The 26,697-nt window shown below is 39.6% G+C and overlaps 5 protein-coding genes and 1 long non-coding RNA gene across 10 annotated transcripts in view; 3 read left to right on the plus strand and 3 right to left on the minus strand.

Moving 5' to 3' along the window:
- Nucleotides 1-225: 225 nt before the first annotated feature.
- LOC108606572 (DNA-directed RNA polymerase II subunit RPB1) lies at nt 226-6,915 on the minus strand. Its single transcript, XM_017996791.2, has 5 exons — nt 6,676-6,915; nt 6,410-6,597; nt 4,002-6,245; nt 1,683-3,927; nt 226-1,606 (listed from the first exon to the last, which is right to left on the minus strand). Exons 2-5 carry the CDS (start codon nt 6,488-6,490, stop codon nt 507-509), a joined length of 5,670 nt encoding a protein of 1,889 aa, XP_017852280.1. The 5' UTR covers nt 6,491-6,597; nt 6,676-6,915; the 3' UTR covers nt 226-506.
- A 278-nt stretch (nt 6,916-7,193) lies between these two features.
- LOC108605971 (transmembrane protein 242) lies at nt 7,194-7,864 on the plus strand. Its single transcript, XM_017995793.2, has 3 exons — nt 7,194-7,324; nt 7,380-7,621; nt 7,680-7,864. Exons 1-3 carry the CDS (start codon nt 7,249-7,251, stop codon nt 7,809-7,811), a joined length of 450 nt encoding a protein of 149 aa, XP_017851282.1. The 5' UTR covers nt 7,194-7,248; the 3' UTR covers nt 7,812-7,864.
- On the minus strand, nt 7,854-8,514 carry LOC108605970. Its single transcript, XM_017995792.2, has 2 exons — nt 8,299-8,514; nt 7,854-8,244 (listed from the first exon to the last, which is right to left on the minus strand). The coding sequence occupies exons 1-2, from the start codon at nt 8,468-8,470 to the stop codon at nt 7,892-7,894; spliced, it is 525 nt and encodes a 174-aa protein (XP_017851281.1). The 5' UTR covers nt 8,471-8,514; the 3' UTR covers nt 7,854-7,891.
- A 197-nt stretch (nt 8,515-8,711) lies between these two features.
- On the plus strand, nt 8,712-9,567 carry LOC108606012 (putative HVA22-like protein g). The gene has a single exon (XM_017995837.2). The coding sequence runs from the start codon at nt 8,777-8,779 to the stop codon at nt 9,500-9,502; it is 726 nt and encodes a 241-aa protein (XP_017851326.1). The 5' UTR covers nt 8,712-8,776; the 3' UTR covers nt 9,503-9,567.
- A 432-nt stretch (nt 9,568-9,999) lies between these two features.
- On the plus strand, nt 10,000-11,611 carry LOC108606172. Its single transcript, XR_001915428.1, has 4 exons — nt 10,000-10,093; nt 10,722-11,039; nt 11,103-11,309; nt 11,411-11,611. It is a non-coding gene; the product is annotated as an uncharacterized LOC108606172 (long non-coding RNA).
- Nucleotides 11,612-14,038: 2,427 nt separating this feature from the next.
- The window catches only part of LOC108606304 (fasciclin-2), a 92,894-nt gene continuing 80,235 nt past the window's right edge, over nt 14,039-26,697 (minus strand). For 2 of the 5 annotated variants that reach the window (XM_017996297.2, XM_017996296.2), the window contains 5 exons: nt 25,479-25,603; nt 23,921-25,411; nt 23,026-23,209; nt 16,243-16,444; nt 14,040-14,731 (listed from right to left, as the gene is read on the minus strand). In XM_017996297.2, the coding sequence (XP_017851786.1) occupies nt 14,608-14,731; nt 16,243-16,444; nt 23,026-23,209; nt 23,921-25,411; nt 25,479-25,603 (2,126 nt within the window). In that variant the 3' untranslated portion in view covers nt 14,040-14,607. Of the gene's footprint in view, nt 14,732-15,084; nt 15,172-16,242; nt 16,445-19,930; nt 20,332-23,025; nt 23,210-23,920; nt 25,412-25,478; nt 25,604-26,697 lie in introns of those variants that run through there. The other 3 variants (XM_017996294.2, XM_017996295.2, XM_017996298.1) reach the window with 3 other exon arrangements.

A 26,697-nucleotide genomic window follows, 5' to 3' on the forward strand; every position in this document is an offset into this window, starting at 1 on the left:
GTACAAACATTTTGTTTTCTATAATTGTTTTTATTCCTATTACAAGTCATGTTTAATTTTTGTTTCTCTTTTTTACAATTGATGAGGCTCTGAACTTATTCTTACAATAGAGTTATTTATTTGGAGACAAAACTTTTTCGCTTGATGTAATAATCTACGTTTATATATATATTTTTTAAAAAAAAAATAGTTGACAAATCGGTAAATTGTGTATAGGTATATATATATATCTATAATATAAAAAAAGAGTTGTTAGCTACACACACAACTGCATATAGTGAATATATAATTATCGCAATTGTTATTTAGAGTATACGTCTTTGCATACAATATATAAGTTTAGCAATCCTATTGTTGTGGCTGTTGTTGTTGTTGTTGTTGTTAAGTGACGTCTGGACAGATCAGTGGGAATTAACTATGGAAAACTATTACGTATCGCCGTCGCTGCCGCCGGCTGCTTTTTTTCTGTTGCTTCTCCTGGTACTGCTCCTGGTTTTCCGAACGGATCAGTCATCTGTTTCTTCAAACGTCGGACTGCTGGGCGAGTATGCGGGACTTGTGGGACTGTAGTGTGAAGGCGCCGTTGGTGAGTACATGGGCGATGTGGGCGAATAGTTGCGCGCCGTGGGCGTATACGTCGGAGATGTGGGCGAATATTTGGTGCTGCTCGGCGAATAGATGGACATGTTGGGGGAGTAGCGTGGACTTGTCGCCGAATATGTCGAGCCTGTGGGACTGTACTGATTCGAAGGCGAGTGCTGCGGCGAGCTCGGCGAGTACAGCGGTGACGTGGGCGAATATTTGGGTGAGGCCGGCGAATATTGCGGCGAGCCAGGTGTATATTGTGGCGAGCCAGGCGAACCATCGTACGAGGGCGAAGGCGGCGAATATGTAGGCGATGTTGGTGAATATTTGACGCCCGTCTGTGAGTACGCCGGCGATGCGGGCGAATAATGCGGCGACGCTGAATAGTTGGGCGATGTTGGGGAATACGAAGGCGTCACAGGCGTATAGTTCGGCGAAGTGGGTGAGTACGAGGGCGATGTGGGCGAATAGCAAGGCGATGTGGGCGAGTATGATGGACTCGATGGGGAATATGATGGTGACATCGGCGAATATGATGGCGAATTCGGCGAGTAGTTCGACGAGCTGGGCGAGTACGCATTGCCAGGCGAATACATGTTGCTGTTGGTGCCCGCAAACGAGGGACTCGATGGAATATTCGACGTGGGCGAGTATACAGGCGATGTGGGCGAATAGCCCGTCGACGAGGGCGAATAGCTTGTTGATTGTGGATTAAAATTGGGCGTAGTCGATGCATAACGCGGACTGGCGCTTGCATAGAGCGGCGACGTGGGCGAATAGTTCGGACTCGAGGGCGAATAGTTGGGCGAGGCGCCGCCAGGCGACGATGCCGTATAATTGGGCGATGTTGGTGAATACGAAGGCGAGACACTGGGCGAGGCTGGGGAATACGGCGACATGGACAGTCCCGGCGAGCTGGGCGACGACCCTGGATGTGCTGGCGACCAGCTGGGCGACATGCCCGAAGCATCCGAAGCCGCTGAGGGCGAGAAGCTTGGTCCACCTGGTGTCATGGCGCTCACTGCGCAGCAAAAGAAAAAGAAACAAGCGCAAACGTTAAATCAAGAGCTATCGAGCACTACTATACAAGTACTTACCATGTCCGGGAGGTGGGAAATAGCGCGGCGTATGATATGTCGCCCAGGGCGTCATGGGCGGTGTCATGCTGGGCGTGGAACCGCCACCAATGAACATTGCCGCGCCGCCTAACATGCTGCTGCCCAGCGAATTGGGAATCTCAATGCCAAAGCGACACTTCTCGGCGTCGAGCAGCAGATCGAAGCAACCGGTGCCCATTTTGGGCAGCTGACCCATGATAATATTCTCAGAGACGCCACGCATGGGATCCGTTTCGGCATGCGCGGCTGCATCCATGAGCACATCGACAGTCTCCTCGAAGGAGCAACGCATAAGAGCGCCCGTATCCTGTCGATTGATGCCGTGACGTGTAATGGCCATCAGATGACCCTTGGCCGTCATCACATCGCACAGCAGGGCCAGATGACGATAGTTGACGTAGAGGCCATAGAACTGCAGCACCGCATTCATTTCCTTTTCAACGGATTTACGCACAGCTTCAATGCCCAGCACTTGGAAGATTTCGCAAATATCATTGGAGCTGGTGCGTATGGGATCGACGTCGCGCTCAGAGAGCACCTTCATCATCGAAGTACCATCCGTTTCCAGCAGCCATTCGCCAATGGCCTTAAACTCGCCCGTCTCCGTGATGACAATGCGCTTCTTGCTGTCCGTCTGGGGCAAATGCATGTAGACCTTGCCAATGGCCTCGATGCCCTGGAGTGTCATGTCCGACAGCATGTTGGCCTCAATGCAGCGCAGGAACATGTCATCCTCCATCTTGTCGACGGCCTCGTCCTCGTCTTGGAATTTGTTCTCCTCATTGTTCATGATGCGAATGCGCAGCACCAGCTTGTCCGCATTGTCGTCATTAAATATGCAATTGAGATCCTCGCCAAAGCCCACATTAATCTTCTCAGCAATCTGCTCCATCGTCAGCTTCTTGTCCGTCATGCGCTTGCGATCGAGCTCAATGCGCAGCAGCCAAGGGGAAATGCGCGTCGGATCAAAGTCGGGCATTTCGTAATAGACATTGACGAACTCCTGATCCTCCGATATGACCGTACGCTGTGGATCCGGATCGTAGTAGATGGCTGTATTGGCTGTCACCTTGCGCAGCGTTGTGTGCTCCAGACGGCAAAGCACATTCTTGGCCTTCTCCGCATCACGCGCTGCACCGCCAGTGAGGAATACCGTTAGCGATGGCGCCTTGGGCTTCTTCGATATGTTGATAATTTCCTTGAGGCGCGGCACACCGAGTGTGACGTTCTTGGAGGAGACACCAGCAAAATGGAAAGTGTTCAGCGTCATCTGTGTAGCGGGCTCACCCAAACTCTGCGCCGCCAGTGCACCCACCATTTCGCCAGGATTTGCCTGCGCCTGCTGGAAGCGCGTTTCAATTTCTCCTATCAACCACTCGAACGCCTCCGTGGACAGACGGAACTCCTCGGACACGTATTTAGTGCAGAGTGTCGAACGTATCAAGCACTGGAACAGCAGCGTGGCATTCACATTGGCCTGCTTGGAGATGCGATCGTTGCCCGTGACAATGACACAACGCTCGAGCAGACCGCGCACGCCGCGTATCACACGCATGGGCGACAGATCCGTGGGCAGACGTTTGTTTATGTGAAAGATTTTCTGGACATTCCAAATCATGCGCTGTAGATTGCAAGGCAGCACCACCTTGGAGTCGCCATTGGGGAAAATGGTACGCAGATTATCGCGATCGGTAACCAGGCGATCCCATTCCGCTTCCAGCTCCTGTATAGCATCCGTGCTGTCGGTCATCTCCTTGATAACCTCATCGGTGAACACTTTACGCATATAACGCTCGTTGGTCCAGTCGAACTTGAAGCGTTTCTCAAACACTTTGTTCGACAGCTTGACTGTGGGCATATTTTGGAACTCGACCAGCTCACCACACAGACCATCCTCGCCATAACGCAGCTGGATAAGCTGTCCCACCGAATTACGCACAGTGCCATCGTAGTTAACCATAACCGACTCCATAGCCTTGATCAGACGACGTTGGATATAACCAGTTTCGGCAGTTTTGACAGCCGTATCGATAAGACCCTCACGACCGCCCATAGCGTGGAAATAGAACTCTGAAGGCGTCAGTCCGGCCAGATACGAGTTCTCCACAAAGCCACGCGACTCGGGACCGTAATCATCTTTGATGAAATGCGGCAGCGTGCGCTTCCGGAATCCATACGGTATGCGCTTGCCCTCCACGTTCTGCTGACCCACGCAAGCAATAACCTAAGAGAGAGAGAAAGATATATAAGCATTGCATATAGTACTGAAATATGTATGGCTGTGCGGCTGGCACTCACCTGTGAGATGTTAATATTGGAACCCTTGGAGCCAGACACCACCATAGCCTTCAAGTTATTGTATTCAGTCAGGGATTTCTTGGCGGAGCCACCAGTCTTGTCACGAGCATCGTTCAAAATACGATTCACCTTATTCTCGAAAGTCTGACGCAGCGTGTTGCCCGGCGTCGGCTCCAGTTCCATGTTGTGCGCCTTTTGTATGACATTGATGACATCATCTTTGGCCTTCTTGATGGCCATTTGGATCTCGTTGTAGGTCTGCGGATCGGCAATGGTATCGCCAATGCCAATACTATGGCCCTCGAGCAGCAGCCAATTGTTAATGACAGTCTGAATGTTGCCATAGAAGCGTCCGGCAATGTCATGGCCCAGCTCAAGGAAACAAATATGCAGCAGCGAGCCCGCCGACGTGCCCAGCGTCTTTTTGCAGAGAATGCCCATGATGAGCTCGCCGTGCTCGACCATGACTTTGGTGTCGCCAGGCGATATCCACTTGTATGGCCCATCATCCTCCTCGTCGGGATGCGTCGAGTGTGTGCGTATCATATTCACATTGCCGGGTATAATAAGCGAGAAGATCTGCTTGCCCGTCCACAATGGACGCGGCTTCAAGATGCAGGGCAGCGGCATTTTGCCATCCCAAGTGGGCAGAAACATCAGCAGATTCATCACCTGCTCGCGCGTGATGAACACATCACGTTTGGTCATCTTACGCACTGCCGTGAGCGTATCCTGCACAATGCCCATGACGGGTTTGTTGGCCTGCGGCGTAATAATCTGTCTGGGTGTTATATGTATGTTCTCGACCTCGGCACGCGTCTCCATGGACTGCGGCACATGCAGATTCATTTCATCGCCATCGAAATCCGCATTGTAGGGTGAGGTACAGGAAAGATTCATGCGAAAAGTGGACCAGGGCAGCACCTTGACACGATGACCCATCATACTCATCTTGTGCAGCGTGGGCTGGCGATTGAATATAACCAAGTCGTCATCACGCAAATGTCGTTCCACTTTGTAGCCGCACTGTAAATGCAAATCCGAAGATTTGGGATGGAAACGCAGATCAATGCGCTCGCCATTGTCACGCACAATATATTTGGCGCCCGGATATTGCGAATTGCCACGACGCACCAGCTCCTGCATGCGATCAATGTTGAAGGGAGTCACCAGCTCGGGAAAGGTTAAATTCTGTGCAATGGAGCGCGGCACGCCCACCTGGTCAATACGCAAATTGGGATCGGGTGTGATGACAGTACGCGCGGAGAAGTCCACACGTTTACCCATCAAGTTGCCACGAATGCGTCCCTCCTTGCCCTTGAGACGCGCCTTGATGGCCTTCAAGGGCTTGCCCGACTTTTGCATAGCACGCGGCATGCCGGGCATGTCATTGTCCACCAGTGTGGCCACATGGAACTGCAGCATCTTAATGTTCTCCTGTATAACATGCGCTGCAGCGCCGCTGGCCTCGTTCTTGCGCAGCTCATTGTTCGCCTTGATTATGTCCGCCAGCTTATGCGTTAAATCGTCCTGATTCTTGGCAGCACCAAACATAACCACAGCTGGACGCACGGCCAATGGGGGCACGGGCAGCACAGTAACAATCATCCAATCTGGGCGCGCATATTTAGGATCCATGCCCAAAATGAAGCACTCCTCGTCGGTAATATGCTTCAGTATTTCCCAGACACGCTCTGCTGACACTATGATCTTCTTCTCCTGCGAATCCTCGTTGACATGCTTCCACTCGGCGGTTAGATCCAAGCCCGTTCGTCTTATGGAGGGCTGATAGTGACCGCAACCGCCGTGACCAGGCTTCTTGTTGGGATCCACCTGCTGATTGTCTTTGGTCAAGTCCATGTCCTCGCCACCCTCGCAAATCGTCTTGCCCTTGCATAGATCATAGACATAGGCTAAACGCTTACGCGGCTGACCCTTGGACTTCATAACAATCTCCTTGATTTTGGGATTATGCGGCGAGACCAACATTTTGGAGCAATAGAAGCAGACGCAGCGCAAAATCTTAATCGTTTTGGTGATAAAGCCGATGTGAAAAACCGGCTTGGCCAGATCGATGTGACCAAAGTGTCCCGGACATTCGGTCATGTTGCCGGCGCACGTTTGACACCGCGATGTGCGATCAATGACACCCTGGCGCGGATCCATAAGACCGCCCAGCTTGGGTCGACCGCCTTCCAGCGTTTCCGCAAACTGTACACCGCCTTCAGTCACGGACATGCGACGCTGCAGCAACAAGAAGGTAACATTAATATTAATTATGAATATGCAAGGAAATCTCTATAAAGACAGATTACGATGCATTTTAAGTTAGCTAGCAACTTGTGGATCGATTTTCAATATGGCGGCGATTTCACATTTTTGTGACATGCAAATAGCTGTGGACTTACAATTTCATCAGGTGACAAGATGCCGAATTGCACGCGCTTCACCTGGCGCAGTGGCGCCTTTGAGTCCGTGGTGTTGCTCATCCTGATGCGCACCAACCGTGATTCGAGTTATTTGCACAAATTTAAAGAAATTTCGCACGCGTGACGCAGCCACGGCGCGTTGGCAAAGACTTGTTTAGGCTAAACGACTGAAAAAAAGGCAGCAAAAGAAAACAAACAATAATCAAAATATGCCGCTTATTATACGATTTATTGCATTATATTACAAGTGTTGAGCTGTTGATTACACTTTGGTTAATGTCGCGGTCGCGTTTTTTCACATGTAGACGACGCGAACGCCAAACGTAAAGCGCAAAAAAAAAATTGTGGTGTGGGTGTTCGATTGTACCGTGCATGCAACCCTGTCAAGGCCGATTATCGGCGGTAGCGCACATCTGTTGCTATTTGCATTGCATTTTAAGTCGCATGAAATTTTGTTGTAATGCACTTGTAGCAACTTTAGAAACACATAGACAATACAAACAAGACAATATGAAATGCAACACAATGACAAAATGACATTTAGCAATTAGCCGTGTTACCATATTTCAGAACTGCTGCTGTTAAACAACAGCAGTGCCTATCGATATATCGGCAGTAACTGAATAAGCACGTCACGCAATCACGAAAATAATAAATCAAAATACAATGCAAAAAGAATGCTACAATATTTCAGAAATTCTGCTGTTAACCAACAGCAGTACCTATCGATATATCGACAGTCACTGGACAAGCACGGCACGCGATTACGACAATAATAAAAAAAAAATAATAAGAATTATAATATAACTGTACAACAAATGAATGAAGCCGGCACAGCCGCCACAGCCGCCACTGCCGTTGAAGCAGAAAAGCAGCGCAAGTTTCGCATCCAAGGTAGGCGTGTCTATGTTATTGCTGTTAATTCTTATTAAGATGATTGTTATTCTAGCGGCGGCATTCCTAGGTCTGGTTGGAGGAATGTCAGCGCTGTTTGGCTTCTCGCGCACACTCTCAACGGCCAAGAAATCGGATAGCAAGGTACTGAAACAGGCGGGCACACGCCAGGGCATGATACTCATGGATGAAGGGTCCGCTTTAGCACTGCGAGCCTTTGGCTGGGGCACACTCTATGCTGTCCTCGGCACTGGTGCCTTCTGTTATGGATTCTGGAAGCTGAGCGGCGCCAAAGATGTAAATAGCTTATAGAGTTGAAATTGTTTGAGTTTCTGTCTAATATTCTGATTTGCAGTTTGAAGAGTTTCGTATGAAAATGGGCAGATCCTTGCCGAGAATTACAAGCGAAGAAGCACCCACTAGTCGTACCGATTTCGAAAGCCTTACAGATCTTATGAAATATCTGGCCACCTGGGCCAAGGAGTAATTCAACAGCTTACGCAGCTTTAAATTACAAGCGTGTATATTTTTTAAGAAATTTTGAAAATAATTATGTTAGTATTTAAATCATTTATGCATTTTATCAGCACTATGTTTGTATACAACTTCTCGTTGTCTTGCATTCACATGGTGTAAACAACGAGCCTTTAGATCTTCTGTAAGACTCTGCACCTGCCGCATCTCGTCCTTAAATTCAATCGCTGTGGACATAAAGTCTTTAAAGCCGCTTACAAACTGTTGAAGATTTGGTCCTTGCGCTAGATACGCCGCCTGCTGCTCGCTGGGCTTGTAGCTAACTTGGTCTTTGGTGGGTTTGGTCTTAATGTTCTGTACAAAGTAATCCCAGTTTTGCCGTTCCACAACCAAATCGTCGAGATTCTCATGTAGCTCAGCGCTTATTGAATCACTACTAGGACTTTCTGGAATTAAACAGTGAGTTATTATTTTATTTATAAATATAAACATAACCTTACCGTCGCCTAAATTGAGCGTAACATCAAATAGGCTCTTGGTGTCATTGTAAACAGGCTTTGAAGTCATAGTTTTTTCTAATTCTTTAACAATCTCGTCTGGATTTATTTCCAGAAGCCCAATTTCATGCACATTTTCTGTGGCTGACATATCATGCATCGCACTTTGTTCCATATTATTGACTTTTAATTTAATTTAACTACTCTTGGAATTCAAAACAATAATAAATATGATGCTATGTTAACGCGAACGCGCTATGTTAAATCGAACTCGCTATGTTAGCTCCAGTGCTGTTAAGTAATAATATTGCTATCGAGTGTTGTATGCCTGCTTATTGTTATCGCCGCGAATTTTAAATTTCATAAATCAAAGCAAGCATTGCTTTATGTGTGAAAGCCTTTAACAGCTGAACGGAGTTTGCCGTGACAGTTTATTTGTAACATAGCATAACTAAAAATCTATTCAAAATTGCATTGCAAAATGTTGTACGAATTCATTTTGCTGCTGCTAGGCTGTCTTTATCCGGCTTTTGCCACCTACAACAGCCTTGACGCCAATCAACAGCAGCTGCAGATAATATGGCTTAAATACTGGATTATATTCGGCTGTGCCGTTGCACTGCACTTGATGACCACCTGGTTGGAGAACTGGGTGCCCTTTCTAAGCAGCTTCAAGCTTTTCGTAGTCTGCTGGCTGCTGCCCAATCTAGGCGGCGGCAGTCTACTGCTGCACGACAAATTCGTGGAGCCTTTTATGCAGCGCAACATTAAGGTGATGAACGAAGTGCTGACGGGTGTTACCCTAGTAAGCAGCGCCATCATGCGTGAACTAATCAAGACCATGTACCAGCTGCTGGTCGATGTCTTTGAGCAGTGCTGGCTGCTCACCCGGAATTCGGAGGAGCTGTGTGTAACGCCACGACTGCAAGCCTCCATAAACGATGTGATTGCTGAGCTGCGCGAAGCACGCCATGCCATGGATGTTAAGCCCAAAGAGGACTCCTTTCTGGACTTGGATGACATGGCGCTGCGCATACTGCACGCCGAAGCGAAGAGCGCCCAGCGCATGCATCTTTCCTGGCAATCTGCTAACCAGGAGTATCTGGCGCCCATTAATAGCTGTGTGGGCTTAGTGCAGTCGAAACAGCAGCAGATGCTGCCGCAGCCATTTGTGGAGCTGGAACAGATCCTTAGTAGCCATACCTAGGCACAAATTAATTATAACAATAATAAACAAATAAAATCATTTGGGGCACAGCTTATCAAAGCTTGATAATTCGCAGAAAGTTGACTGCTTCAGTATATTCTGCAAAGAAGAGCATTTAATCAATGCAAACTTGCACGTATGTAGGCTCAATTGCATTGAAGAAAAATGACTCTGTTTATGTTTAGCTTAAGTCGTCAAAACAAAATCCACTTACGCTCACGCTCATCCTACGATCCACAGTAGGGCTAGGCTCTCTCATTCGGACTGAGCAGCCCCACTCACGCACTCACTCATCTTACAATGCACACAACGCTCTTTATGCAATGAAACGGCGATGCTCAAGTTCAGCCGCAGCAACAGCGCTGAGCGATCGAGCGCTGATGAACGAAATACACGAGCAGCGAAGAGCAGCAGGCAGCGACGCTCACTTCTGCGGGTGGCTGAGTGCATAAGAACGCACGTAGGCAACTTAAATCAGTTGCGTTTGGACTCTTAACGATTGAACAATCAGTGCGCGAGTTATCAGTGTAATGATAATTAATTATTTCCACATGCTTACTAATAAGCAATCTATAACGCTGGTTTGACCAAGTAAGTTCATAACGGTTGTTGTCAATACTCTCACTAGCAAATTACAATTGTTTAATGATTGAAAATACAACTTTTGCTGTGCTTAAGCAGCCCTCCTTGAAATTTTCATTCATGCTTGGACTTTTTGCTTTTTCCACTCAATGCTCAACTAACTGTTCCTTGCTCTGAGGCTCTGAGTTTGCCTTACTAATGCTTCTGTGTTATCTCTTCAATGCTTTTGCTTCTAACTGTTCTTTGCATAAGCCTCTCTAAGCACAATAAAGACTTTTTAGTGTACATTAAAGTATGCGAGCTCAGCATTGATTCTCAGGCAGTAAATGTCATTTCATTGAGCTATTCATAACTAACACTAATGCATATCTGTTTGAGTGTTTTTTTTTTCTTGTTGTTTTTCAACTCTTGCTTCTTGCTGATCTATTTATTTTAAATAGCTTCATGCAAATATTTTCCTTTCACTGTCGGCTGTACATAATACCGAAAACAAATAAATAAATAATATTGAAAGCGTGTTTTCGATTTAGGTATGTTATAAGAAATTCAAAAAGATAAAATTTAATAAAACATTATTTTTTAAAAGTACTTCGAGTTTTATTTATAATGCTTGCATTATTTCTTTTTATTATTACAGGCAAAATTTACATGCATTCCACACAGATGTTGACGTTGGGCAGGATGTGATGAAGAACCAGGAGCTGGTGCTGGCGGGCAGCTTGGCGACCAGCTTGATGCTCTTTTTGAGCTTGCACGTCAACTTTAGGAAGGTCTTAACCAGTTGCCAGCTGCACTTCTTGGAGCTGCTCTTATCAGAGTCGTAGTGATCATTGATGACCAGCTGGCTGGTCAGATGAATTATCGTTGTAGCTATCAAAGTCTACATAGTCGTCGTCCAGCTGCGACTACAGCTGCTGCAGCGGTAGCGACAGGCTGTTCCCAATCAATCCACAAAGTAAGATACGCTGGATCAAATAGGAGCTGGCCGTGATTGATGTATTTCTCTTGTTACTTGTAGATAAGGCTGAATAAGGAATTGGCACAACAAGAGGAGCTGTTGCAGATGGTCCCGCAGTATGGCAACATGAAAAGGCATCTGAGGCAGCAGAACTGGCTGGCGTTGCAAAGCTAGGCGGTGGCCAAGGAAGCTGAAGGAGATCAGTACGAACTTAGGAGCTGCCAATTGTTGCTGTCAGCGCGGCGTGAATACTTTATGCAACTTGTGGTAAGCGTCAGATCATTAAAAGTGTGCATTATTAGTTTATTTTCTATATATTTACATTTTTTTATAAAATAGTTTACCTAATCATCTGTTTTATTTTACAGCTTACTGTACCAATGTGTACATGTCTGCAGCGAGCGCAGAACTTCTTCTACACGATACCTGCTACTGCAGTCGGATCTACATCCTGGAGAGTTTCCGACTTAACTGGAGTAAGGACTACATCAGTTTTCCGCGGCAATAGCAACAGCAAAAGCTGCTCATCCTGCTTGAAAGGATGCTGAATCAATTGCTTTTATTTAAATTAGTGCACATATTTTGTATTTATATTATTTTTAATGGCTTAACTTTAAAAATGATTCTTTATTTGTATTCATTTGTATTTAGTCCTTAATATCATTTGTGATAACAATATTTATGTTTACTATATGTAATGGCTATAAGGACTAGTTGCTAAATTGTAGTATCCAAAGCAATTTGCCTTGGCAATAAATAAACAATTATTATACACGACACAACTTCTTCTTCTTCTTATTTTGAGGGTATACTTGCTTTCAGCCTATGGAAAATTTCCATGCAAAACAGACGTTTTTTTAGCTCCTGCTCCTTGGTTATCCTTCCAGTCGCAAAAGGGACATGCATTTTCGTGCTCCTTGGCATCGAATCTATCGAACTGCATACCAGGATATCCAGGATTGAACAAAAAAATTTCATGAAAAAATTTACAGGGGGTGGGTCACAAAAAGTGGCCCAAAAACACAAAATGTCCTTTTATGCGGAAGCTACAAGGACTACACGGATGTCCTTTGGTGTCCAGGTAGTGCTCCTTAAGAGCTTTCAGAATATACCACGAATGTCCTTACAGGAGCCGAGAAAAACAGCTTTTTCTGTATACATAAAATACGCTATATCTTCCGAATCCTTCACAGGATCAGGACGAAATAAGTGCCAAACGATTCCTTTAAGTCCTTTAAGAGGACTATCGTCCTGCCAACATCTGCATAGTCCTTGTAGTTGCGGAGAAAATACGGATTTGGTGTTTTTTGGCCACTTGGCACGCGCCCGGCACGCGCAGAATGAGCACCAGGACCATGTTAAAGGGTGCTCCACAGCAAGGACTATATACTATCCAAATCTGACTACATTTCGCTGCAGGTTGATATTGTTACTTGTAGTAATTAGTAATTTGTTGTTGTAATAGCCGAGATTCGAACCACACAGCATTGCACTGGGGTTGTGTCTCGGATTGGGTCATGTATCGGCTGGGTTACGTTGGAGTCGTGTCTCAGCTCACATGGTTGAACTGAGACAGTGCCTCGGCTCGGATCGTGCCTTGGCTTACAGCAACTTTTTTTCTGCATCACAATTTTTTTTTAAACTTATGTGCCCTCCCAAAAAAAAGATTTCAAAATATTTTATTGGTAAATACGACTTTATTTTGCAACGATTCCTCCTCGCTGGTTTATCAGTTTTTCTTAAATTCTGTGTTTTCTTTTAATATTTAAATGTTATTTTTTGCAAAAAAAAAAAAGGCTACACCTTTGACTTGGCCACATATCATATGCTGCGCTCCGAAAGCAGTTGTAGAATTTTCAATCTTGTGTAGCTCTTTTTTCTTTATTTGTTTTTTTTTTTTATTGATTAGTTATACAAACAAAATTAGTTCAGTATATTTTGTTTTTCCATTGGTTTATTTTTTTAGACAATATTCAATACACATGTATATTGGCTTGTGAGTTTAAAGTTATAATTATTTTAAATATTTTCATGTATAGTATTTGTAATTATATAGTTAGGTAAAAAAGCTCTGACAAGGCGCTTGGCTTAACTGGCAACATAAGCTACAAAAGCTTTTCGCAAACATCTACAAAAATTTGAAATAAAAATGTGAGCATAGTGTTGAAAATAAACACGTTTAATTTGCTATTTGAATTAATTATGCACTGGTGTATATATCATTTGTTTTTTCCTTTTTTTTGTTTGTTTTATTTTTTGTTTTTGTGTAGAAAAAAAATGTCACTTACACTAACATTTTAAATACATGTACACTTTACATATATATACGTAATTTATATATAGATTTAAATATATATCATTTAAATAAGTTTTGATTTCTTACTTACAAAATTTTTAGCTTTCTTTTTTTTACATACACATACATTAATTCGAAACATAAAAATTTGAATTTTGTTAAAAAACTAAAACAGTGATTAAAACATAAAATACTTCAGAAATTTAATGAATTTTTGGCATTTCTAAGAGTGCAGTTTTCGTTTAAGCTGTAACTGTAACATTTGTAAATTTTTCGTTTGTAAACACACAATTGTGTGGCAGTGTAACCGTACGCAGAGCAATTCGTTTTTAACTGCAATTTGGACAACATTTAAGTTTACATTGAGCATTTTATTTTAGAACTAGCATGTTTATATATCTATGCATATTTAATATTTATTTATATTTTTATAGTGTGTGTATTTAGTGCTGTTGCTTAAGTAAATCAATTTACGCATAGGAAACCAAATAATTGTTAGCCTTAACTAAATTTGTCGTGTGTGTGTGTTTTTTTTTTTTGAAACAAATGCTCGTAAGTCTTATATTCAGTGTTTTAAGTACTAAAGATTTTTGATTAAGAACATATAAAAAAAAAAAAAAAGGTTTTGAAATGCATAATATAAGATGAATGATTGAACTTAATTCATAAACTTATTTATGGCATGTTTAAGTTAGTTAAACTAATATTTGTTTATAATTTATTATTCGCCCTTAAAACTTACAGTAGAATTTCAATGATCTCTTTAAACGCTAAATAAATGTAATATTTCATGTTCTTCATATGGTAAGGCATTAATTTAAGTTTTTCTTTTTTTCATTATGTAATTCTCTCTGCTAATGCAAAAAGAAATTTAAAAGCTATGCAGCGAATACAATTTGAAGCAACATGGACATATCGAGTTTTTGTTTTTGTTGTTTTTATAAAGTTAAGAATGTTTTTGTTTGCATTTGTATGTGAGCTTACAATACTATTTATGTTTGCTTTAGATATCGCGTATAGAGTATATAAAGTTGAAAAGAATGGATTTCAACTTGGCTTTGGCTTCACTTCAGTTGAATTCTTCCTCTCCGACTGGGGTTTTGGACTTGACTGACTTTGTTCGGCATTTTCATTTGTTGTTAAGCAGTGCGGCTTAAATAAGTTAATGTATATATGTATTTTTACGGATTGGTGATGCTCAGCTATTGGTTGTTCAATACTATTCTCTGTTGCAAGTTTTGTGCATTTGGTTTTTGTTGTTGTTGCAGCTTAGACAGCCGAATTTTTGCCAATAATTTCACCGCTACGTGAATGAACGAAACGTCCGTCAAACTCGATGGTTGAGTTTTGTTTAATGCTGCCGGTGGGTGTGCGTAGCGGCTCCTTTTCGTCTCTGCAAAGTGTAGGGAAGAGTGAATTAAATGCAAGCAGTTCACAAAGCAGTTTCGTGCGCTAGCTATTGAGAGTGTGCGCAAACAAAAGCTTAATGCTACGACAAAGCCATGCATAGAGACTAGACGCGTAGTGTGCTGCTTACTTACCCAGCTAAATAAAAAGCTAAATGCTACAAATAAAACGCTAAATACGCTACATGGCTGTGCGCTATGATCGAAAGTATATATATGTGTATGTACATGTGAGATAAAGCCAATTTGAAAATAAAGCAGCTATATAGTAACTACAAAAGCAAATTCAACCAAATGAAAGAGAGAAAGAGCAGAGAGAGCTAATGCAATAGGTACGTACAATGGAGATGTCACTGGTGAGCCGCCGAGCTTAACTGGCGGCGGCAGTGGCAACGGTGATGGTGGTGGCTCCTTAACCAGCTGTCCACTGCAATAAGGTAGCGGGAAACGCCAACCATAAAGACTGCTTGGTTAGATCGTGAATTTGGTTCATGGTTTTGTTTTCATTCAATTCAATTTTGATTTGTTTTTTTGTTTGTCAGATTCGTTTTGGTTTTTTGTTTTTTTTTTTTTTTTTTTATATATATTTGTGTTGTTTTGGATGGAGGTTGGAAACGAGTTGAAGAATTGAAAGAGTACAGATAGCATGGATTCGGTAAATGTGATGAAGATGATGAATGAATTAAAGGCTGAGAGATTTTTCAACAATGTGTGTGTGTCTGTTTGTTTGTGTGTGATGTGATAATGAACTAATACAAATGAAATACACTATATAGTAATATATATATGAACAACTTAAGCACTGTTGGTTTTTGGCTAACGGACAAAGGCACCAAAGGTATTTGAATATCTAAATTTAAATTATTTAATGTATAACAAAATATATTTCAAAAATGTTGGACGCAAGATTTTAAATAAATTTGCAATAAATACAATTTTTAAACAATTCCATTTATTGCAAACTGTCAAGTTAAGATTGTAATTTATACTTTGAACGAGTTTATATTTAAAAATTACAGCTGCTAGCATTAAAACATCAATTGCTGTATTCTAACAAACTAATATCAATGGGAACAACATAAAAGAACACCAAGTTTTGTAGTATAGTGTGTGTGTGTGTGTGTGTTGTATAGTGTTGAGCAGAGTGTAAACATTTAATATTGCACTAATCAAAAATGAAAACGAAAATCAAAAATTTATTGGCAGTGTATGAAGTTCTCAAACAAATATTAAAGAGTTTCGATTGAATAATAATGATTTTGGACGCGCATAGACCCAATTGTATTCGAAGTCCGGTCGTTGATAATTTTCGCTTTATTACGAGAGTTTCGGAATTTTGTTGGGTGCAAATCAAATAGAGTGGGAGCAAACAAATGGGAACAGACATTTAATTTGGAATTTTCAAAATGTTCGACATTGTCTGTTGTTGTTTCTTTAGTGCAATATTAGGTAGGTAACACTGTAGAGTGAGCTTAAGTCTATGGCTCATGACGCTTACCTGCCCAATTTGGCCTCATCGTCGATTTCGGAGGGCGAGCGCTTGGCCTTGCGGCACATGGTGGCCATGACGCCCATGTGGACGGTCATGCAGCAGAGCAGATCCACAATGAAGAGCAGAACGAGCACGCCGCCAATGGCGATGCCCACAATGGCGGCCGAAGAGAGAACCTGGCGATCGGCCACTTGGATAACATCGATGCCTAAGTGTGTGTGTAAAGAGACAAAAGAAGAGTGATATGTGTGTGTGTGTGTGCAGAGAGTGCAATGTGTGTGTGTGTGTGTGTGTATTTAATTGATTAGTAAATTGTCATTCAGTTTCACTTGCATAGCTCTAAGTATATATTTTTTTTTATAAGCTATATATGCACTAAATATTATTTAAAGCTATAAACTATTTGGCATACATTATCTTTGGCTGCTGTGCAGCTATTTAAGTGTTTACTGTACTTGCACCCACACAGCAGTTGAAAACTAACTTCACAACTGACGCTACAAGAACCACTTAAATAATTTTTAACAACTTTGGTTTAGTTTATCTTATGTTTTTGTTTTTTTTTTTTTTTTTTGGGAACACTTTGATTTGAAAAGTAGAAATTTGTTTTATCAAAATATTTTACATTTTTGTGTGTGTGTATTTGAAAGTAAGAAACATAACCAATTGAACATAAACATTTAAAAATAATAAATAATTAAACACTAATGAAATTTTGTTTATAAATTAAGCATTATAAATAAATTACATGCAAGCCTGACAATGTGGAATGGGATAAGCGTAGGCGTAACAATTAAAGAGAGAGAGAGAGAGAGATAGTTATGTGGGAGTTAGAAAGAGACAGTTATAAAGCGAATCAACGTGAAAGCAGAGAACTTAGAATAAATTTGCATAAGTATGCCAAATAAGCAAAAATATACAAGCAAAGCTTTGATAATTTTCTTAAAATTTTAACATAAAAGTTTAGATTGTTTTATTTTTAAAGCACAAGAAAATTAGCTTATTGAGAATACAACCGTATGTGAGTAAGTGTACAGTACGATAACGATAACGATAACATTTTTGAAATGTAATCAATGAGTAGAAAATTAAGCAAAATTTATTTTAATGTCTATATAGAGTATTAGATTGGGCTACAAGTTATTCAAAGTTGAATGTCGAATTTATTTCAAATGTTTTATAACTTGTTTGAGCATATTTTTTTATTTAACACTCAAAGAGAGTTGCAGACCGCTAGATTATGCTATGCAAGGCTTTAATGTTTCCATTATGTGTAGGATCTAGGTCATGTTATAATTAGAATAAGGGCTTATATGAGACCCCAAGCGTAAGTATACATAGATAGTGAAAATCCAAGTTAGTTCATATAATAAACTTAATAATTATTACTGTATTTTTTTTTTTATTTAGATTAAAGTAAACAAAGATAACAGTGCGGATTCTTGTTAATGCTCAATTAGTTATTAACGAAATTATCCATTTAAGTACTGGCTAGTAACATTTTTGTCATATATGATGCTGATTAGGTTGATTTCACCTTCTAGCAATCAATGCTAAGCTGAAAAAGTACTAGTTGTAGATAAGCCTGTGTAGCTATGCTAGTATCGGTTTTTTTCGTGATGTCCCCATGTATTGCATGGTGTGATGTTGATGTTGTGATGTGTGCTTCTAGAAATCATAGTCTAGTTGTGGACCGTAAATGTTGCATACCATATTACCTGGCTGTAACTTCACTAACCTTCCTGTACCGGCAGCTGTGCGCGGTCGTTCTTTAACATTAATATTAGTTTTGAGATAAGGTTTATTTATGGTGCCCCAGCAAAATAATTGAATACGAGTTTTATTTTTATAGAATCTATGCATATTGTTTATTTTATATTTCGCTTAAAGATTTGTTGCTTTATTACCAAAAAATGAACTGTTAGCAGCCTAAGCTTAACATTAGTTTATGGGTGCTTTTTTATTTATTATTTCAACAATTTATGATGTAAATGTGGCCGAGACATAAGCGATACTCGACTGTATTTGTCTTATTACTTACCCTAAGAGTAATGATAGTATAATGTATTTGTTGCTTGCAAATTAGATAACCAAAAATAGAAATCCCAAACAATCAACTGCTCAGCATCGTTAGGCGGGCCAACTTACTAGATGTTATATGCTTATAACGTCTTTCCTGTTTATATAGTTAAAAGTTGAATAATATAATTGGAATTAAATGTTACCTTGGTTTTCGACATTTAATAGATATAATATATTTGTGTGTATATATTTTTGCATGTAAAGGTATGCACTCAATTTTCTGTCTATATTATTCTCTTGAAAATAAAAAATTGATTATTGCTTATTACATGTTATCTCTTTGTCCTTTGGCCATCGTAAGGCACGTTAAGGCCCATTGTATATATAGTTATGTTCATTGTATATCCCCGTACTTATAAAGGTGCTGATGTTGGGTCGTTACCTATTAAATTTCAATGGTGAGTCTACAAACGTGTTACTCAAAAAAATACTGACTCTCGCACTTCAATTGCACAGTTATGCGGATTATGTATACGGAGATTTGCCACTTGTTTGTAAGGTCATAGTTTTTGAAAACGTGGTGGTTTACTGGCTATATCTTTGAATTGGGGAAGTCCTATGCCGTCCGTGTGCTGATTAGATCAAATTAGTTTGTCACGTTTATATGTGATTGGTCTCGCCATAAGCTTAACGAAATATACGCTTAATAACAACTGTGAAACTTAAGCATATGGCAATATTTGAACAAACCGTTTTGACTTTTATAGTGAGAAAAGTCAGAAATAATGCTTTGAACCTCACTGGGTATTTACCAAATTCGTTTATTTGGTGTACTTGCTGCTGTATAAGGGAGTGAACGCGAGTCCAGGCCGAGCCAGTCAGTCCGGAGTTGCTTAATATCCGTTCATTTGCTTAATATTTTAAAAGCTTAAGTTCGCAAATGTTTATATTGTACGTTATTAGTAGTTTTACAGTGAGGTGGGCAAATAAAAATAAGGCAAATGATTAGGTTAATATTAAATTTTTTAAAAACGGTTCATAATCATAATTTCAAGTTTTGACAAGCTGTAAGTCAGCTAAAAATAATTCGACGAGCGTGGCAAACAAGTTCAAATGAGACTACATTTTATTTATTGATGCTATGAACAAACAACACAACTTGCTGTAAAATATTAAACTTTGATAAGCTGTAACTCAGTGTAATGTCGTTCGATTTCAAAGCTTTCATGTCTTGGCTTGTCTTGAAATGTTCTTTTTATTGCTGCAGAGTTGATTGTGCATGCAAAATTACAAGAATAAAGCAACACCCTGTATAAGAATATTAAATAAAAAGAAGATTTTTATATGTGTGCGTGTGTGTGTGTGTGTCTGTCTGTGAGTGTGAGAACCAAACGTCAAAATATTTGCAAAACAAAGCTGCAAGTTGAAGGACAAACAGCTTATTAGGCAGAGCCTGCAAAGTTGTGGTATCGATTATATGCCAGATCAAAATCCAGAATATACTATTGGTAGACACGTGGCTAAGGCAATGTAAAAAGTTTGAACTGGGGGGTTAGTGACAAATGAACAATAGTATATATATTTAACTAAATAATAATAATATGCGCATATATGCTTACATATTAAATTTGTTAAGTACATTTAGTTTAAATATTTATTTTGGCATTTTAGCAGTTTTTTGTACACTTAATGGAATCATAAACGGGTATTTAAAATTAGGCAAAAAAAAAATGGAATAACAACAATGTGCCCAGCCTAGTATTTTTAACATATAATGTATATATATGTATATTTTTTTTTTCTTTTTGAGCACACGCATGCAAGTATACATAATGCTTAGACATATAGTATATAGAATATTTTTCTTTTTTGTAAGTTTCTTGTTTTTTGTGTCTTATTTACACTTCTCGTCCGCAGGCGCAGCAAAGAACTTTAAGCTGTAAGTTTATTTCCATTTCGTTTCGCTCAAGCAGTTGGGCACTTAACAGCCGCCGACGACAAGCAGTGCAGCAAGCAGTGCAATCGATGACGCTACATTCAAAGCTGCTGCATTCGAATACGGATAGGGCTTATCTGTAGTTGTTGTTGTTGTTGTCGTTGTCGTTGTTGTATCAGCAGCCATTTTGAATTTCGATATATTCAAATTTTGTTGTTTGTTAAATTTGATTTTACATGGGTTTTGTTTTTTTTTTTTTTTTGTTTTATTTTTTATATTAGCACATAGCATAAAAGAGAGAAAAAACAAAGAAAAGTAGTAGAAGAAAAAAGGAAGAAAAGGAAACACACAAAAGAATATTTTTGTTGGTTTTCTTGCTTGCTTTTTTTTTTTTGGTTTTTGAATTAGCCGCACAGATCAAGACGATAGGACGACATAGTACACATACATATCGACTAGACTCAAACTGAATTATTATATATGTGTATATATGCATGTGTGTGTGTGTTTGTGTGTGTATGTGTGTTAGTAGCTGTGGAACTAGTAGTAGTAGTTGGTAGTTGGTAGTTTGGGTATACACGAGTTTTAGTTTTTAGGTAGTTTGACAGGCACAGCATGTTGTACAGTTTTAAACGCACTGTGTGTGTTTTTATAACGCAGTATTCACTATGGTCTATTAGTATATGTTTTATATTAATTAATTGATTAAATGCAGACACTAAATTTTGTTGGTTAGACTTAAATGCTTAAATGTTAAATTAGGTTCAATAAATTATAAATACAGTTAATTAATTTTTATTTGTGATTATGATGAATATGAATGTATGAAGAATGAACACTAACTAGTTAGTACAAAGAAGAGCTGGAGAACTTATACACGCACGCACACATACACACATACAGTTTGAGAGGCATTGAGAGACTTAAAGCTACGCCAAGCTATTGAAACGAAAACAAACAAATTACAAATACATACGCGTATGTATGATATCGATGATTGAGAAAAAGAAACAAGCTGTTAAAACTAAAGTAATAAATATAGAGATGGCAATAGTCATAGATAGAGATAGCGATAGAGACAGAGCAACAGCGAAAGAGACAACGAACATACGCCAATGTATGACACAAAAAATATATGAGAGAGAGAGAGAGAAACTGAAAGTAGTTGCAATTGAAAAAATTACGTTTGGTTTGTTTTTTTTTGGTTTTGTATTATGTGTTTATTCAATTAATTTATATTTTGATTTGTCAATTTAAAAATTTAAATTTAATAATATGTTTTTTTTTTTTCGCTTAATACAACATTTAACTAATGAAATAGGCGCAGTACATACATAGGAGATATATTGAATTAAAAAAAAATAATTAATAGTAGCATACAATTTAAATAAAGGCAAATCAAAATTAGAGGCATTGTTACTAAAATTATTACATTAAAATATTTCACGCACATTACATATATTTAATATATATGCATGTACTTACTTAATTATATAAAATAGATTACATATTAATGCAATTGAAATGTGATGAATGCAAAACACACACAAAAATATAAAAGAAAAAAAACGCTAATAATAAAATGTAGATTAAATTAAATTGAGCTTAATTAAACGCGGGGGGGGGGAAACTGCTTTTTATTATTTGCATTAAACTATAATCGGCTTTGATTGTTTTCAAGAATTTCAATTGTATTGTGATGTTAATTTTAATTCGTGTGGGTTGCGGCGCTTTTTATTATTTAATAATTAAGTAAATGCTTAAATAGTCACAAAAAAAAAAACATTAAATTGCTAAATTACTAAAATTCTCTCTGGGACAAAACACAAAGACAGCACACAAAGAAGACAGTGATTGAGAGTGGGGGAGAGAGAGAAAGAGAGACAGACAGAGGAGCACACGTAATACATTTAAGAGTGTGTGTGTGTGTGTGTGTGTGAGCAGGACAAATAGTTACAATAAATGCGAGTTCGCCTTAAATGTTTGAAAATCTTTTGCTCAACTACACGAGTGAGATAGAGAGGGACTGAAAGAGAGAGAGAGCGCATCTGCTCGCACATTTTTGTGACATTTACTACGTTTGGAATGTACATAAAACTCTAGAGTCGAGTAAGTGTTGGAAAACGCTCATTAGATTGTTGAGGTTAGGCATGCAACAATTAAACATTTTTAATGCACAACACAAATTATTGAACAATTGCTAGTATTGAAAATTCAAGCACTAAGCATTTAGCACACACACAGCTAAAGAACTTATGGAAATCATAGAGAGTATTGCACTGAAACTTAGCAGGGCTAATGAAAAAAAAGAGAATGTAAGAAATTAAACACTTAAAAAATTGTAATGCAATGATTATTGCTGGTACTCGCTACAGTTACATAACGGTATATGAATATATAACAATATAACTGTTATTGATATATATATATATATGCTTTATATTATATAAATATTGTAATCTTTATGTGTTGCTTTAGTAATTTACGTTTCAAAAATATTTGTTTTTTTCTTTCAATTTAATTTTCACTGACTTTCGAATTTTGTTTTGGAGCCTACTGTACTCAATTTGAATGCAAATATTTCGAATTCGAATTTTGTTGCTGTTTTTACTTTTGTTTTGTTGTTGTTGTTTTTTAGACTAACATTGAGGCTAGGACACTAAATAATGTTATGCTTATTGTTGTGGCCAGCGTTATGATTGTAGTTGCTGTTGTAGTTGTTGTTGATGTTGTTGTTGTTGTGAGTTGTTTGTGTAGCGAACTGACGCCAGAATTGAATCCGGCGGAATACAGCAAAGTGCCAAGATTGTTATTAGCTGAATCGGACTCACCTCGTGTCGTCTTCATTATAATCGCCGCTGGCGATGAATACCCAATCGTGTTATGTGCCTTCAATTCGATGCGATAATAAGTGTTGCCGCTCAGCTCGGTCATCTGGTAGGAAGTTGTCTCCCTCACTTCAACAGAGTTGCATTCGTTCTCCAGTTCGTGCCAAGTGCCGGCCATTTTAACGCCCTAAAGATGGCAACGACAAAAAATAATTCAAATTAGTTGGCTTGGCTTAAATAAAAACAAGGATTAAAATGCTATTTCAACAAAATTAAAGCTAATAATGCAATTATAATTAAGTTTAAATAAGTTTACAAAAAAGAAAAGCACTAAATAGAAAGCATTAATAAAATAAAACTGCTACTTAAAAGCTTAAAAACTAAAAGTTGAGTTACATATTTAAAAAAAACATAAATAAAATAAATAAAAAATACTATATAGGAATAAAGTTTTAATATAATATGAACCAGATCATAAAAATTCACACTCAAAGTAATTGCAAATAGAATTTAGATAACATAACAAAATAAAATTAAATAAATTTACATTAATAAAAATAAATAACTAAAAATATATGAAAAAAAAAATAAAAGACTAACATTGAACAACGGAAAAATAGGAAATTGAATGCATTAACAAATTGAATAGAAAGATTTCTATCAAAATAAAAAATATATATATTAAAAAATATATAAAATAAAAACTATATTAAAAAAAATAATAAAAATAAGTTTAAAAAAATTTCAAAGCATAAAAACAAATTTGGCACTACAATAAACAAATTCAAATGTAAAAATTTATATAGAAAAATTATATCAATAAATTGCGCTCTACTAATTCAAAAATTAATATATATATATATATCTATTATAAATAGCCAGTTTTGACTGAACTTACTGGACAGTATTTGATCTGATAGTGATCGATGGGCTCGCCATTGTCGGCAGGCACGCCCCAGCGCAGCTCAAAGTGATCCGAGTAGGGAGAGACGACGACGGGCTCCTCCTTGTCGTTCTGGACGGGGCTGTGCAGCGGCTTGGGCTCCTCGGGGGCGGAACGACGCTGGGTGGACTGCTGCTGGTTGACGCCCCAGTTGCTTAGTCCGACCTGGTTCTTGGCGGCGAAACGGAAGCTGTAGCGAGTCTGGGGACGCAGGCCCTCAACAATGTACGGGGAGTCGGGGGACCAGGTGCGATTCAGGGCGGTGGACCAGTCCGGATTGAGTTCCTCCTTGAACTGCACGCTATAGGCCAAAATGGGCAGTCCCAGCTCGGTGGGTGGGCCGCGTATATCGAACACAATGGTGGTGGCCGTAACCTGGCGCGGCACAGCGGCGGACACAGACTCGGGTATGCGTGCCTCCTTTAGCTGCATGTCATGCTCGGCCGAGCCATGGATATTGGTAGCGATGCACTTGTAGGCGGAGAAATATTGACGCGTCACGGGATGCACAATGAGATCGCTGCGTGGACCGGTGCCCTCGATCTTGAGATTGGTATCATACAAGTCCTTGATGATGCGTCCATTCCAGCGCCATTCGATGGTGGCATTGGGTATGCCCATGGCCAAGCAGCTGAGATTGGCCTTGCGCTGATCCCAGCTGAAAACAGGCGGCAGCTCCTTCATGTGGCTGAAATCGGGCGGGAATTCCACAGCGATGTGTCCAGTCTTGAAGGCAGTGTCGCCCTTGTTGGTGGCAATGCATTGGTACAGGCCATCGTCGGTGCGCTGGGAGCGCGCAATGCGCAAGGTGCCGCTGCTCTCGCCACGTTCCTCATTGAAGTATTGAGTGAGTGTGATGCGCTCATCGTCCAGCTGGACGCCTGGCGTGTACTGCTGCTCGGTGCCCCAGCGGCGGAAGCTTATGGCCGGAGCGGGACGTCCACGAGCGCGGCAAGCAATCGACACCTCCTTGCCAGTCACTCCGGTGATGTTGTACAGCTCGTAGACAGTCGGACGCACCAGCACATTGAGCTTGGTGCGCTGGTCCACAACGCCGGCGGCATTCTTGGCAATGCAGGTGTAAGTGTCGTAATCCTCCTGCACCACATTGCTGACAGTCAGCAGGCCAGTCAGGGCATTCACCTTAAAGCGATCCGCATTGGCCACATTCAGCTGCGCCGAGTCCTTAATCCAGCTAATCTCTGGCACCGGCTTGCCTATGGCTGTGCAGTTGGCGGCAAACGGTTTGCCCTCCACGGCCTCCAAAGTGCTGGGCAGCATCGTTATCACCGGACGTATGTAGACCTCAACGCGTATGGTGCGCTCCAGCAGTTCGCCCGTTTCAATGACCGCCGCACGACAAGTGTAGATGCCGTCGTCCTCCTCGGATACGTTGCGTATGAGCAATCCATGGGTCTGCACCACATGCTTGGCATCAGTGCGTATCTGTTTTGGGAGTGGAGTGTGTGTTAGTTAATTAAATTTCGCTTTCATTCGTCTTGGAGCCACTTACCGGATCGCCATTGCGCAGCCAATCGATGGTCGGATTGGGATCCGCTTTCACCTCGCACTTCACCACGTAGTCATCGCCCAGTATGGGGAATTGATTCTCGGGCGCATTTGTCCATGTTATAGCAACTGCAAGCAAACAAATCAAATCAAATGTTAAAACGATGTACAAAGCAAAATCGAGCACGCAGTTGAGTTTAGTATAAAGTAATAACCATTATCATTTTTAAAAACATAACAAATGTTTTCGCTCAATATCATTTGACACTAGGATTGTTTAAAATATTCAAAATATTTATTTATTATAAAGCAAATCAATTATTTTTGTATTTTAAATTTTAAATTTGTTTTCAGAATAATCAAAATAAATTATTTCAAAATCAAAAATATTTTATTTGAATTTATCTGATTTAAGATTTGCTCAATAAATATTCAAAATATTTATTTATTTGCATGCTTAATTATTTTACAAAATATAATATAATAACTAAAATTATAATTAAATTCAAATCAATTATTTTTGTAACAATCAAAATAAATTATTTCAAAATCAAAAATATTTTTATTGAATTATTCAAAATATTTTGTAGACTAAATAATATTCAAAATATTTATTTATTTTTTGTATCTTAATTATTTTACAAGTGTAATATATAAACTATTAATCAACAAATTATTTTTGTATTTTAAGTAGTCGCACAATTTTAAATTTGTTTTCAGAATAATCAAAATAAATTATTTCAAAATCAAAAATATTTTATGTGAATTAATCTGATAATTTTTAATACATTTATGCAAAATAAATGCAACTATTTGTATTTATATAGCAATAAATATTTAAGCACAACGTTTTTTTATTGTAGCTAAAATTTGTTGTTTAAAAAATCAAAAATTAATTTTTGAATTTTGATTTGTTTTCGCGCATTATTAGCAATCGTTGCCAATTAATAATTGTAAATTTTTCGTAATTTTATTAATAATTATTTAAATAAAATGAATTCCAATCAACTAAACCCCATTGTCCTGATTTAAAGTTTGCCTAACAGCTGCTAGTTCATTGAGTAAAATACTATTTGTTGAACAAATTGAATTTGTCTACTATTTTTCTCGCTGTGTAGGCTAAACAAATTTCGCAAAAGCAAATCTAACTAACAGTTTGACTTGCTGCTGCAGCGCGAGTCGACACAGTCGACAGTTGAAAGTTAAGCTGCCAATGCCAATGC

The sequence above is a fragment of the Drosophila busckii genome, chromosome X, assembly GCF_011750605.1.
Source record: "Drosophila busckii strain San Diego stock center, stock number 13000-0081.31 chromosome X, ASM1175060v1, whole genome shotgun sequence".
NCBI lineage: Eukaryota > Metazoa > Arthropoda > Insecta > Diptera > Drosophilidae > Drosophila > Drosophila busckii.